The sequence below is a fragment of the Haliaeetus leucocephalus genome, unplaced genomic scaffold, assembly GCF_000737465.1.
Source record: "Haliaeetus leucocephalus isolate CR32 unplaced genomic scaffold, Haliaeetus_leucocephalus-4.0 Scaffold866, whole genome shotgun sequence".
Taxonomy (NCBI): Eukaryota; Metazoa; Chordata; class Aves; order Accipitriformes; family Accipitridae; genus Haliaeetus; species Haliaeetus leucocephalus.
This window is the reverse complement of record NW_010973302.1, coordinates 329410-342987: the sequence shown is the minus strand read 5'-3', so window position 1 is coordinate 342987 and position 13578 is coordinate 329410. Positions and strand designations below refer to the sequence as shown.

Sequence of the window (13578 nt, the reverse complement as noted above, 5' to 3'; positions counted from 1 at the left end):
TCTTCATTTGGTGAAACTGCATTTACATTTTCAATTTATAGAATCTTCCTCTTTAGGTAACTTAGGCTTTCTCTGTTGCTAATCCGTAAAGTCAAGGGCTGTTGCATTTACAGAGCGATGTTTTGTGTCCCGTGCTAGCACGCCCAATATGTTTCCCCGCATGCGGAGTGAGGAGCTGTTTGCACCGCAGGAGCCTGGAGACGTTCTGCAGCGTGGGATGTAATGGGCACGTGAAGAAGTATCAGAGTCACTGTCTGGCCCGCTCACATGGTGGAGAAGAAAACGGGTCAGATTGGAAGCCCTAATTCATCAGAACTTTGAGTCGCTTTGCCGTAGGAAGGCACGTAAGTGCGTATTTAACTTGCCAGTGAAGCAATGCGAGTCCAGTGCTGAATCAGGACCAGAATGAACGGGAAAAGACTTTGCCCGTGGTGAGTACCCAGGTGGAATTTCACTTCTTTCTTGTGCAAGGTAATTTTTACTCTGGGATATGTAATAATTACACGCTGTAAATCCCTGTGAGATGTGAAACCTTTTGTCTGCTCCCAACACTATTTGGCAGTGCATGGGCTGTGCTGCTGGCACGGCAGCTGTGTGAGGCAGTACTGCACCATGCAAGTCTGGAGAACTCCTTTGCTCTGGGTTTTCACGGGCAGAAATGAAGTCAGATCGATGCACTTGGCATGGCAAAAAGGCCAGGTGAGGCATTTCCACCAACCTGGCTTGAACTTCACCCCCGACGAAGGCTGTGTCAATGCCCTGCATACCTGTTCTTCCAGAATATTCAAAATCGGAGTGCCTGGGGGGCGATCACAGGCACCTTCTGGCCGGTGGTCAAACTCATGTTCACTATGTCCCTGTCCATCAAGTGATGTGTCTCTCTAGAGGGGAATCACATGAACTTCAGTTCATCTTTCCTATCAGCTTACATAGGAGAAGGAAATCATTACAAAACACCCCCATCACCCGCAAAGCAGCCCGGTATGCAATGGGGAGGCCAAGAGCACTCTTGGTTTCAGATGAGGACTTTGTGACACCGTAAAGACCCAGATCCAGCCCCGTTGGCTTCGCTGCCACCCCAAATGACATCGCAGGTGCCGCGTGAGGGCTGCCTCCTGCGTGCGCTGATTCGGCTGTCGCCACCGGCATGGGAATTTTCCCATCCATCCAGAAATGCAGAGCATGGAGGACTTGCTCTACTTCTACTTACTTGTCCAAAGAAAGTATAAAGGAGCAGTGAACCACCTGGAAACCAGCACCAGCAGAGAATTTTTGGGGCAATTTTAATAATTTTTGGCGTTGTAAGAAGTGATAGCTGCCGTATATGCTCAGATTAAAGATCTGCTAACACATTACCTTGTTTTAGGGGGTAGGTGATAGCAGCCGTTTTAAGAAAGGACAGAACACATGGAGATGTTCAGAGAATTTTAAGTCTTGTGAAGATCTGCTATTAAAGTTATGTTAACATGCAGTTTTCAGTCAAGGTGGGCTTTCTTTCTTAGTGGATGAAGGAGGGAAATGGAAATAATTGTGAAAGGACTATTCTGCTGGAACAGACTGCTTGGCTTCTGTGGGGAGAAAGGATTTTGTAAAAATTTTTTCATTCCTTATTTCTGTTAGTCTGGGAAAGTGTTTTTTGATCTCAGATTCTGAACTAAAGACTGTGTAAGTCCTGCTCTCAGACACACGGCTTGAAGTGCACCTCCTGATCTCATGTATGCTCTGGAGCAGTGCTCCAGACGTGCATTTGGTAGGAAAACCAGTGTGGGCTCCTGATGCTGGTGTGTAACTGGTGTGATACAGGAGCAGCAGCAGGACCCAGGCAGAGGGAGTCTGAATGCGATTTTCATCTCTGTGGTGCAAGGACTGACTTGCTGCAAGTGCAGAGGAACTATTTAAAACTATTTTCCCATGGTGTACCGTGGAAAGTGAGAGCTAGATTTGGGGCGCTGCTGCTTTTCCCCAGTGATTTCAGATGTTTGCTGTCTCTCCTTGCCTAGATATCTTTGTGCTGTTGGATAATATCTTTCTGCCATCCTCGCTAAGAATGCTCGTGTAAGCAGAAAGGAAAGTTTTGCAGCTAGAATTATCTAAATACTTTTGTATCAGCTATGAAATGGAATCCGTGAGAATAGAAAAGAAAAAAAAAGATGTTTCTCTTGCATGGAAATGAAATCACCTCAGGGCCAAGAAGCTAATCTATTGTTTTTTTAATCATCTTTTCAGAGTTAATAAATGTCCTGTAGCAAAGTACTGATGTTATGCAACTTCATGTCTCCCTAAATCAATTTCTCTTCCACTTGTGTACACTTCTTCCATGTCACGCCATACCTACGGCATCTCAGTAATGCCTCGTTAAAGCTGCAGCGAAGCAGGCTCCGTGCTGGTGCTGCACTCCTGCAACATCTGGCCTGCAAATACTTTTTTTATTCACGTGCTGAAATGGAGACAAGCCCGGTCACACATTCAGTATGTGTTATGCACGGTAAGACTGGTGCTGTGCTTGCAGCTGGGAAAGGAGCAGAGGCTTTTATTTGGCTAATTGTTTTAATACTCCCAGGTAATAGTTAATTCCAAGCTGGTGCCTGCGTTGCTAGGTTTGGGGCTTTTATCTCTAAAAATGCAGCAAAGTTATCTAACACATTCTCTTCTTTCTGGAATTTTCCTCTCTCCCTGACAAAATTCAAGTTACTCTGTAAATCAAGAGGATTTAAATTACCGTGTGGTATTTCTTTGTCCAAGGAACTGCTACTGCACAATTGCAGTCATTGTATCTTGCATTCTCCAAATTGTTGCTGTGAAGCGTGCGGGCAGCCAGCTCTGTGTGCAGCATGTTTTTAGAGGAATTCCTGCATCCAAGTACAATAGGAGGAAAGGGCCAGATTCTCAGCAACTCTGATTCCAGCATAGCCTGTGTAATGTTACCAGGGCTTTAATAAAGCTGGATAAATGTAGTGTTGTGTTATGTATAGGAACACACGCACGCACAAGCACACTCCCCAGCACAGAGAGATTATAATGCACTTGACCCTCACTGAAAAAAAAGTTCAGGTTTTCCAATAGAAGATACTTTTCAAAGCATTAGTTCAAAAGAAAGCTTATCCCTCAGATTCAAATATTCATTAAGCCCATTCGCAATTCAATTTTCAGAGATCTGTCTCTCGGGGACAGAGAAATCCAGAGATACTATCACATTAACTGTATATTATTACTATTTGGGCATTTTTCATTTTGCAGAATGGAAAGGCAGTAAAAGGAGATGTTAAAGAGTTCCAGTTGTTTGTTGTTGTTGTTTTTTTTTTTTTCCTTAAAGGTTCAGCCAACTGGGCTAAGCAGTACTAATAAATCCTCACCCTGCTAGAAAATTCTCAATAATTGAAATTCTTGTGACATTCGCTAACCTCTGTGCTCCTCTTGAGCTTTAGCTGCTCTGACTCAGGAGGACTGTTGAAATGCTGTTTGTTAGGTGTTTTGGGGAAGAAGAAAGATCCAGGTAAGACAGTCAGTCAGTAACAGGGTGCATGTTTATTGCTGTGCATTCAAAGGAACAAAGAGAGTGCTCTTACCTCTCTGATGAGTTCAGGGGTGGCTGTTGCTTTGCTGGCTAGGACAGAAGGAAAGCAGGGCTAAGAGAGTGGGAAAAAGAAAATGCCCTACCAGCTTATATAGCCCAGCATGGCTCCTGTCCTGATATTACTAATTAGTTTGTTTCTCCTCCCACTTAGTGAGCTCCAAGCAAATGTTAAGAAGTTTCCCTCTTGAATTCTCCACCTTTCCTCTTGCTCTGTCCTTGGTCTCTTGCCAACAGCCTCTCCAAATGTCCTCTTCCCTGCTGCTTTTTTTTTTTGTCTTTTTTTTAAACTAACTCTCCTTTAACTCTGTCCTTTCTCCTCCTCCACCACTTAAAAAGACTCAAGGCTTCAAACCAGACTCTCGATATACCTGAGCTCGACCTCTCCAGCGTTATTCTCCTTACCCAAGACAGGTCAGCATCCTTCCCTCGCAAAACGCTGACCTGGGAGTGTGCATCACAGCGTGTCGTGTATCAGCAGCCTGTTGAGTTTTCCTGTTTCTGGGTAATTTTTGGAGGCACTATTCTATTAACACACCAGAGCGAAGGACCTGGTGACCTTCCGTTGTTTAATTGCTTTTTATCAGTTATTTGAGAAATTCAAGGGGTATTTTTCTTTCTTTTTTTTAACCTGGCCTCCCTGGCTCGCTGGAGGAATCTGGAATATCAGAAGCGTGGCATATTTGAGGGGTTTATAAGGCTCTGAAATCACCGTGAAAGGTGGAGAAGAGGCTGGAGAGGGAAGTCTTGAGGGGGTGAATTACAGGAGAAAGGGCAGAGAAAAAGCTAGTGAACTTAAAGGAACCCGTTAGGCTAATTTAAACCACAGTTTAATTCACTTTAGGACTTCTTGACAGTGACGGCTTAGAGTGCAACTTCACCCGAGTGCTGGAGCGAATGGTTTGTTGTTGAACCAAAACCCATCTAGCTTTATGACTTTGCTTCCTCCAGCCCTGTGGAAACAGCCTTAGCATCTCCATGAGCTGGAGTGACGTTATTCTCACTGTGTTCCTTCCCAGGGTGCCTCTCTTTTGATGGAGATGTTTTTAACAGGAGACTGGATTTGTTTTTTCCACGCCTAAGAGTAGGGTATCTGATAGCGGTTGTCAGCTTAGCATCGCTGAGTGAGCAAGGCTTCCTATAATCAAACAGGCACCAGACGTTGTGAGCAAGCCAGACACTGCCATCCCCTGACTTTACACCCAGTAGTACACATTACGTTAAATTTTGCAGGGGAAGCTGCTTTGCTCCAGCGTGGTAAATTTTTTTCCCTTTACTGTTAATTTCTTCTTGGACTGCCTTTGCTTTCTCACTGGTAAAACAAATCCTTGCATCTCAAAAGAAGGGAAATGCATTGGGTAAGTTGGATGGGAGATCCTCATAGGGAATCTGATCGGATTAAGTTTTAGACTTCACATCTCTCATGTTTTGAGGATGCTCAGGCCTGGCCTCAAGTCGTTTAAAACAGCATCTTTTCTGCTTTCTGTGAAAGAGATGCAGTGCAGGGGGCAGGCAGGATTCGCTGTCGGGCTGTGCTGCCTCCTTCTGTGGAGCGGTGGGGTGGCTCTTTCCTCCACAAAACCAGATTTGGGACCCCCCTGTCCAAGTCTGGCACTTTAATGAGGTTGTGGACACATTGGAGGGGATTCACAAAAAAAAAGCCACTGGCTTGCAGGTCCGTGATGGATGTCTCGGAGCGATGCTTTGTTTAGATTGTCAGAGCTGGTTAATGAGTAACGGGGTCAGAGTCTGCTGATGCCTACGTGGGAATGAAGTCCCTGGCAGCAGCCTGCTCTGTGAACTAGAAGCAGAGCAGTGATGATCTCCAATACCATGTCATGGCTTCACCGGATCATAGGTGCAGCCAGCTACGGGGAGGGTTTGACTACTGCAGCAACTGCCTTAGGGAATCCCTAAATTTCTAACAATTACCTTCTGAATAGGTCTGGGCCAGATCACAGATGGGGTGCTGGAGTCAAGTGCGGGAACATCTGCCCGCGGCTGTGTGCCTTAGACGGCCAAAGCACTGCTGGTTGCCTGAGGACTGAAATTCCCTGTAGGACTGGTGCAGGAGGGTGGGAATGATAGAAAACCTCCTAGGTGTGATTCAGTCGATGCCAAGCCAGGTGCCCATCACTAGCCTCCAGTGCTGGGCACTCAAGGGCGTAGGTAACTACTCCTGTCTTTTGGGCTTTGGGATTCAAGGTGGGAAGACTAAAACAGCATAGGCCGTTCCTCGTCCAAAGGATCAAGATGTGCCGGTTCTGTAGCTGTTGGGTACCATCCGTCTGGGAGCGGGCCACGAGCTCTGGGTAACCACGTGATGATGTGCAAACTGAGCAGGCAGGGAACACTTACAGGTGACCAGCGAGTTGCCTCTTGGTTTTAGGCACGTGTGAAGACCAGTTGGTGCTGAGGACAAGGCAGTTAGGGTTGGTGTCTGGCAATAAGTCCTGTGTGATTTAGGAGGGCTGAATCTACGGCTTAACCCATCAGCTCTCTGCCCATGAAGCTGGTTGATGTGTTTCTTCTGCCTGCCGTGCTCGGTGGGAAGGCGGCTCTGAGAACGCCCCTTGGACTGAGCCCAGTGGTTGACATGGTCAGAAGAGGGGTTGGTGGTTGGATCCCAACCAGACTTAGTACCTGAGCTGTCCCAGAGAAATGCCTGAATGATTCCTGCCTGTCTTAGCTCGCCAGGCAGGAGCTGTCTAGTTGTGTTAGCTGGGTAGAGTGCTTGAATTCATCAGCTCTGCCAGAAAAGACTCTAATGGCCCTGATCCAGTTTCTCATGCTCTGTCTCCACACCTCTCTCAAGGCTCAGTGGCCTTCAAGAGGGGCATTGAAAACCACTTGATAGCAGATTGCCATTATACTGCTGGTTTTGGCTGTGCTCCTCGGCTCAGGTTGCACTGCAGGGATTAGGTCTGCACAGGGAGCTGCATCAGCTCTTGGACTCCAACAGGTACTCTAAAATGACGTAAATCCACATATGGAGCTTGTCAGATTGCTAAAACTCAAGTCCTGGTCTGCCTTTGCTAGGTTGGGCCAAAGTTTGTGGGTTCCTTGTCATCCCTCATTGCGGGCCAAATCACTCCAGGCAGCTGAGCTCCCATCACTGGGCACCACTGACAAAAGTCTGGCTCTGCCTTCTTTACTCTCCCCCACCAGACACTTGTACACATGGATAAGATCCCCTGAGCCTTCGCTTCTCCAGGCTGAACGCTCCCAGCTGTGTCGGTCTCTGCTTGTATGACAGGCGCTCCAATCCCTTAACCATCTTTGTGGCCCTTTGCTGGACTTGCTCAGTATGTCCCTGTCTCTCCTGTACCAGGGAGCCCCAAACTGGATGCTATAGCCCAGATGTGTCTCACCAGTGCTGAGTAAAAGGGAAGGATCACCTTCTTCAACCTGCTGGCAAAGGTCCTCCTGGTGCAGCCAAGGAAGCTCTTGGCCTTCCCTGCTGCAAGGGCACATTGCTGGATCGTGGTCACCTTGGTGTCCACCAGGATTCCCAGGGCCTTTTCTGCTGAGCTGCTTTGCAGCTGGGTGGCCCCCAGCATGTACTGGTGCGTGGAATTGTTCCTCCCCAGATGCAGGACTTTGCAGGTCTCCTTGTTGAATTTCATGAGGTTCTTGTCAGCCGGTTTTTTTTCCAGCCTGTTGAGGACCCTCTGGATAGTAGCACGACCCTCTGGTGTATCAGACACTATTCCCAGTTTTGTATCTTCCCCAAATTTGCTGAAAGTGCACTCTACCCCATCACCCTGATCATTAGTTAAGATGTTAAACAGTTTGGGCCCCAGTATAACCCCTGGGTTACACCACTAATTACTGGCCTCTAGCTGGAATTTGTGCCACTGATTACAACCCTTTGAGCCCAACCATTCAGCCAGTTTTCAATCCAACTTGCTGTCCCCTTATCTAGCCCATAGTTCATTAACTTCTGTGTGAGTATATTATGGCAGACAGTGTCAAAACCAGATGATGCTCCAAAACAGCTCCAGCAGGGTAAGGGACCTCTGCAACTCATCTGGTCTAGCCTCCTGCTGTAAGGCTGACTAGGACCGAACCCACTGTTTCACTTCCAGAATTTTTCCCAATCTGTGGTTTCTCTGGAGGGCTGTGGAGAGGCAGCAGTGGAAACGGAGGTACGGCAGGAGGGGGAGATAACCAGACGGTGTATTGAGGCTCAGCCCAGAAGCAGGGTGCTTGGAGGAGCAACATCAGCAAGTCTGTTCCCATCAATGTCTGTGGCCACGTTGCTTTTCACCGTCTTGTTTTTATGAGCAAATGCAGAGTGGAAAAATCTGTTTCAGCACAGAGCACCAAGGGGGTCTGTCACAATCTTGCACTTGTTTGCTGAGGGAAATAGTTTTGGGTTTATACAGAGTGGACCAAAAGCCAAGCTGGTATGGGCACCTTCTATCCCTTCATTTTGACCTGTAAAAATTCTCTAGAGAAAGTTGCTATTTGACATTCCTCTGTGTGACAACTGGATGGCTTTTGGTAAGTGGCTATGGGGATGGCTGGAGAGGAGCTCTGCCTGGCTCTGGTGTCCAGCTCCCTCTCGTGGTTTGTCTCCAGCACAGCCCCATGTGCAGCTGGGAAATCAGAGCAACGATTCAGGTCTATTTTTTTCGAGGGCTCATAAACAGCAGTTCTCTGGCCCGGCACTGTCAAAACTCCCCATGCTCTGAGCTTCTGTAAGGCTCTGGATACTGCTGCTGATGTAGGCTCCCAAAATAAACAGTTCTAATGAACACACGTCACTTCCCTCCTCTGCCCACCTGCTCTGGAGACCCTCTGCCCTTTCTGTCCAGCTTGACATGATCTCAGGACTCGCCTTCTCAATCCATATGCAAGAGTGCATAAGTGCTATCTGGAAACCTACTTACTGATTAAAAGCAATAGTCTCTGTCTCCCAGGATAGGAGTGGGCCAGGAATTTGTGAAGAGCGGGTTGCAGATGTCTTATGGCTAGAGTAGGGTGTAAAAAAGCTCTACGCTGTCATGGAAAATAGATGCCAACTTTAGGCAGAGGTTCAGACTCTCTTCCTATAGGCTAGTGCTTGGAATATGGGAGTGCTGGGTTAGCAAATGACTCATCTCTTTTAGTTGCAGATTTTTCAAGGTATTTGTTTAAAACATTGGTGCTAGTGGGAGTGAAGAATTGCTTGGAAGTGAGCTAGTTGGCCAAGGCCAACACATGCCAAGGAGTGCACTGGTGGTTCAGCATCTAGGTGATGATGAGCTGTGGCCAGGCACCACTCCATTCACTAGCATTGAGGTGGCCGTGGTGTCCACCACAGAAAATGTCTCTGAGAGCCCGAGAAAGGTCAGGTAGTCGTATGTCTCAATGCAATACAGGTCAAAGAGAAACCAAGTGCATTCATCTGGCTGGTTCCCCTTGTTTGGTTTTGTGTTCCCTGCTTTGTTTCTGAGCAGCACCATCACTTCTCTTATCAGCAATGGGCATTTCTCTAGGCTGGCCTGGATGCCTGTGGAAATGAGATTGAGTTGCAAGCACCTATGGGACCTCCGTTGGAAATTGTTCCTCTCATCATCATGATCCTAGCTCCGACGGCTTACTATGGCAAACTGGCTCCCAAGATAAGGTGCAGGAAGACACTGGCCTCTCATACGGTTGTCTTCAGCTTCAGAGAGCTTCAGATGCTCTTTTCTCTCCCTGTTGTGTGCATCTGTTCTGGAAGATGGAGTTTCAGTTCTGTCTGGCTCTTGGTATGATCCTGTTTGTTTCTTTGCCCTGGGACCCAGGAGCTGGTAGTGAGAAAAGCTCTCTGCCCCATGCCAAGAGTCTGAACCTCAGGGCTGCTTGTTTTTCTGGCGATCTGTAGCATTGTAGACTGGATCAGCCATATTGAAACATCCTGAAATACTAGAGGGTTCTGGAAGCCTGAGGTTAACTGTATCGATGTATTTCAGGACTGGAGAGGACATTGCAACTCAAACAATTCTAAATTTCAGCTTTAAACCCCTCTCCTGTTCTCCTGGCTCCAGGAAAAAGCCCAAATCCAGAGGCTTATTTTCCAAAGCTACCTCAAGACAGCAGGATCCCCGTAAGGATGACAAAGCTGGCCAGACTTGCCTCATTTTTAGGACACAAGGCAAGGTGGTTTTCTGCTGCTTCATCCACTTTTGCGATTTCAGAGTCAGTTCACTTAACTTCCCTGCATCTAATCTCAGCTTGATAAAGTTTCACTCCCTTTCCCCTTCCTTTGCCCTGATGGTAGGGGTGTGAGTCTCACCCAGGACATGCCTGCTTTTAAGGAAATAATCCATTCTCACAAACATGTAGTTGTAGGAGATGAATGTGTTAGGCCTCAGCAAAGAGCGGAATACCATAACAGTTCCAACAAGAAACCCTTTCAGCATATAAATCCTGGTGTTTACTATTTTCTTGCCAAGTAGTTCTTAATAGAAGTGGAAGGTGCTGTACGTGGCATGGGTTGCAGCTCTGATCAACAAGAGAAAGAGGACCAGTAGCATCCAGAAACGAACCAGCAGACAGTAGGAACAACTGAAAATTAATAATCAGTGCAATGGATAGAGGTAGAGTTACACTGGCTGTAGATGCTTATGGAATTTTGCAAGGAGTGCTACAGAGCAGCATTTTCACGCACACACACACAAGCAAACATAAATCCATTTGCAGTAAAGATGCACATTTTGTCGTAGACAAAAGAAAAAAAAGTCATATGTGTTGGATAATTCAATTTCTGGGAATGGAAAATGCCCTAAACAGGGTTTAATTTACACAAGTGAAATAAACTCACTCGGCTACAGTAAGAAACCATCGCTGGCTGATATTTTGTTATCATCTTTGCCTTTCTGGTTTTCTCCACAGCCAGAAAGTCGCTGCCTGGTTTCTGGTGGAGTGGTTTTGCAGAGCGGAGATTTGTGGATGACAGGGCAACAGAGCTGTCAGCACTTGGTTGAAATGAGGGAAGTGTGGAGGAGCGAGGTCAGGTACAGGCTGGGGTGCCGTGCAGCGAGGGGAAAAAAGACTCCAGATCATCCCCAGCTGCACGAGTCGAAGATATTTCTGTCTCTCTGTCTTTGCCTGGTGCAATTCAGTGCGCAGCACAATTTGATTTGCAGCTGCTGAGATGCGCTAAGCAGCCTGAACCCCTGGGCATTTTGGGTGGGTGAGGTAGATGGATGTTTTTGGAAGGGCTCCTGCATGGACTTGGTGCTTTAACCCTGCTGTGCTGAGTGAAGCTGCACATTTGGGGAGCACGGATTTGGGTCTGCCTCAACTGTCTATGCAAAGGGCTGTCCCTGGAGAAGGATGTAATGAAGCGGCTCCATGGCAGCTTAAGCTACTAAATGCACGAAGGTAACTGAGTGTGCTCAGGAGCTGCTGAGCTGGAGTCGGAGGTGCCCAAACTCATTCCCAGGGAAAATGTGGTGGAAGAAACCTTTGCTTCCCACAGAGCTATCCCCAGTCTTCTCATCCCACCACTGGGATGTGTGAATTCCAGCTGTGGCAACAGCTGCAGGAGCTTGTAAAAGACCTCCTGAGAACTGTAAAATCAACTGCAATCAAGGGTTTGTTTCCTGTTTGAACTCCTTCCATCTTCCAAATTAAAACACACCCTTCTGTTGAAGGGGGGGTGAGGGGACAGTGTTTGGCAAACAGATCTCACCCTCAGAGCGGTGGTAATTCTGTAACCCTGGCAAATGCGATCAACAAAAAAATGAGTCAGCCCCGCAGCGTTGGGGAATACGACTGTCATTGCAGACTGGAGATATCTGGCATGGACAAAGCACAGAACAACTTCCCAGCAGCTGGAAATTGTAGGGACTTACCTTATTTGGGTATGTTGTAGAGTTTGGGACTTTTCGGCTTGTAGTGAGGCCCCCGTGTTGCCGGAGTGCCCCTCTGGAGCATAAAGCCCTTTCTGACATTTACTGGTGGCTGCTGGGATGCTGCCTAAGGGCTGGGGGGGGATCCCTGCTCTCCCTGTGTCTGACAACTTCACGCTCCTATTTGCACCGACCTGTAGTTGCAGGTATGGAAAGAAGAGGCGTTGATGTTGCAGAAGGGCTGAAAAAATGACAATATTTATTTTAAGCTCACAGCAGCGTTGGATGGAGCAGGGAGAGAAGGGCCCAGGCTCTGCTGCAGAGCAGCTCTGGCAGCTTGAGAATGGAGACCAACAAGGAAACCTGCTCAGTGGCACCAGACTTTAACCCATCACATTTTGCCTGGCTTTTTCTTCCCATGCGACACTGCAGCCGCTTCTCCTCATCACTGTTTGAAAGCACAGAAGTGGGTTCTCCAGCCCTAGAGCTTTGGGTATTCTCCCTGGGCTGAGAGGTTTCACCATGTCCTATGGTGGTCTCCCTCTGTGCTGCTGTTTCGGTCTGCTCTGGACCCCAGTACTACGTGGGGGGGTTGCTGGGTCTCAAAAAAGGTCATCAGATGAAGGAATCAGGAGGTAAACATCACGCTTCAGCAACTAGGATGCTCCAGTGTGGATGGCAGCGTGGCTCTTACCTCTGCTGCAAATAATGTCCACTGAGAAGGCAAATCCCTGCCCTCCACATTCCCTCAGTGCAGCTTTGCTAATTGTTCATGAAGAGTGATTAACAGGTTAGTCATTCTGCAGTCATCAATATCCAAGCCAGGACATCTAAAGCACTCGTCTCAGCTTTTTTTGTAAGAGGTTCTGTGACTGATCTTATCAACAGAAGCATCTATGTCTATGGGAGAAGAGCTGGGAACATCCTCTCAAAGAGAAAAGTTGTTTTTTTTTTTCTTTTAGGGGGTATGGAGCAAATAGAAGAGTAAGAAAAATGACATTTGGAGCAATAAAGTAAGCATTTTACTTAGAACCGCATAGTATAGGTACAGTTTTTACATTGGACTCCAGTTAGAATAGATGGTCTTCTCTGTTCACTGGGGAGGTCTCTTGCAATCCCTTTGTGTTTCTTAGTCCGCTCCCATTTGCTGCTGCTGTTCAGTTTTTGCAGGCAAATTTTCAGGAGGTTGTTTTTATATATGCTACCGCTAGGCCAGGCATTGATTTGTACAGGAAAAATTATTTAATTTTCTGTGGAAGTGAGCTGGATGGAGTGACTGCTCTACCTACAGAAGAAGCTTTAGGTTTTAGGCTTTTTTTTTTTTTTTTTATGGGCATATTTGTTTTATGTTAGATCTCTGGAACTGTCTCAAAATGATTAGTCCCATTGAAAACTGTACATTTTATTTCACTTAATGAAAGTTTTTTATAGAACTCAATAGAGCACAGGCTGTTGGGCTACCATTGATAACTTTTGTTGGTGCTTTTATTGTCTCCTGCTCCCTTCCAGGAGACACTTGATTTGTCTTGCCTGTTTTCAAGAATTATTAGTACTGGCTATAGTTACTCAAATCTTTTGATTAGCTAGAGACTTAATAAAGCTGTTTATACCCTATTTTTTATGGATGGCTTCAGCTCTAGAATTGCTTTACTAATTGATTTCAGGATGGATTTACTTGTGGCTGAGGAATTAATGTCTATAGTGGCTCTTACATGACAAATTCTTTCCAATAGCCATATTGTGCTTGGACTTCACTCTTAATTTTAAGAAAAAAAATAATATGCTTGGCATAACTAACCGCAGTTGAGGTTTTTCTTAAAAAAACATGGTTCTAGCAGTATTTTTGTAACTTTATGTTGCTATTATTCAAATCTTTCTCTAATGCTGTGTGTGAGCTAAATTAAACTGTGCAGAGCAGACGGCTAGGTATAAGGAGGAAATGTTTTACGATGAGGGCGGTGAGGCACTGTAAGATGTTGCCCAGAGAGGTGGTAGATGTCCCATCCCTGGGAACATTCCAGGACAGGTTTGACGGGGCTCTGAGCAACCTGATCTAGTGGAAGATGTCCCTGCTCATGGCAGGGGGTTGGACGAGATGACCTTTAGAGGTCCCTACCAACCCAAACCATTCCATGACTCTATAAATGGGTCCTGCTAGTTTGCACATGCTTATAATTTCAT

At 46.6% G+C, this 13578-nt stretch overlaps 1 protein-coding gene across 1 annotated transcript in view; it reads right to left on the bottom strand.

Moving 5' to 3' along the window:
• LOC104841408 (urea transporter 2-like) overlaps positions 1–13578 on the bottom strand; it is a 35602-nt gene that overhangs the window by 8476 nt on the left and 13548 nt on the right. Inside the window, exon 10 of the mRNA XM_010583075.1 lies at positions 768–881. Within this exon, the coding sequence (XP_010581377.1) occupies positions 768–881 (114 nt within the window). The remainder of the gene's footprint in view (positions 1–767; positions 882–13578) is intronic.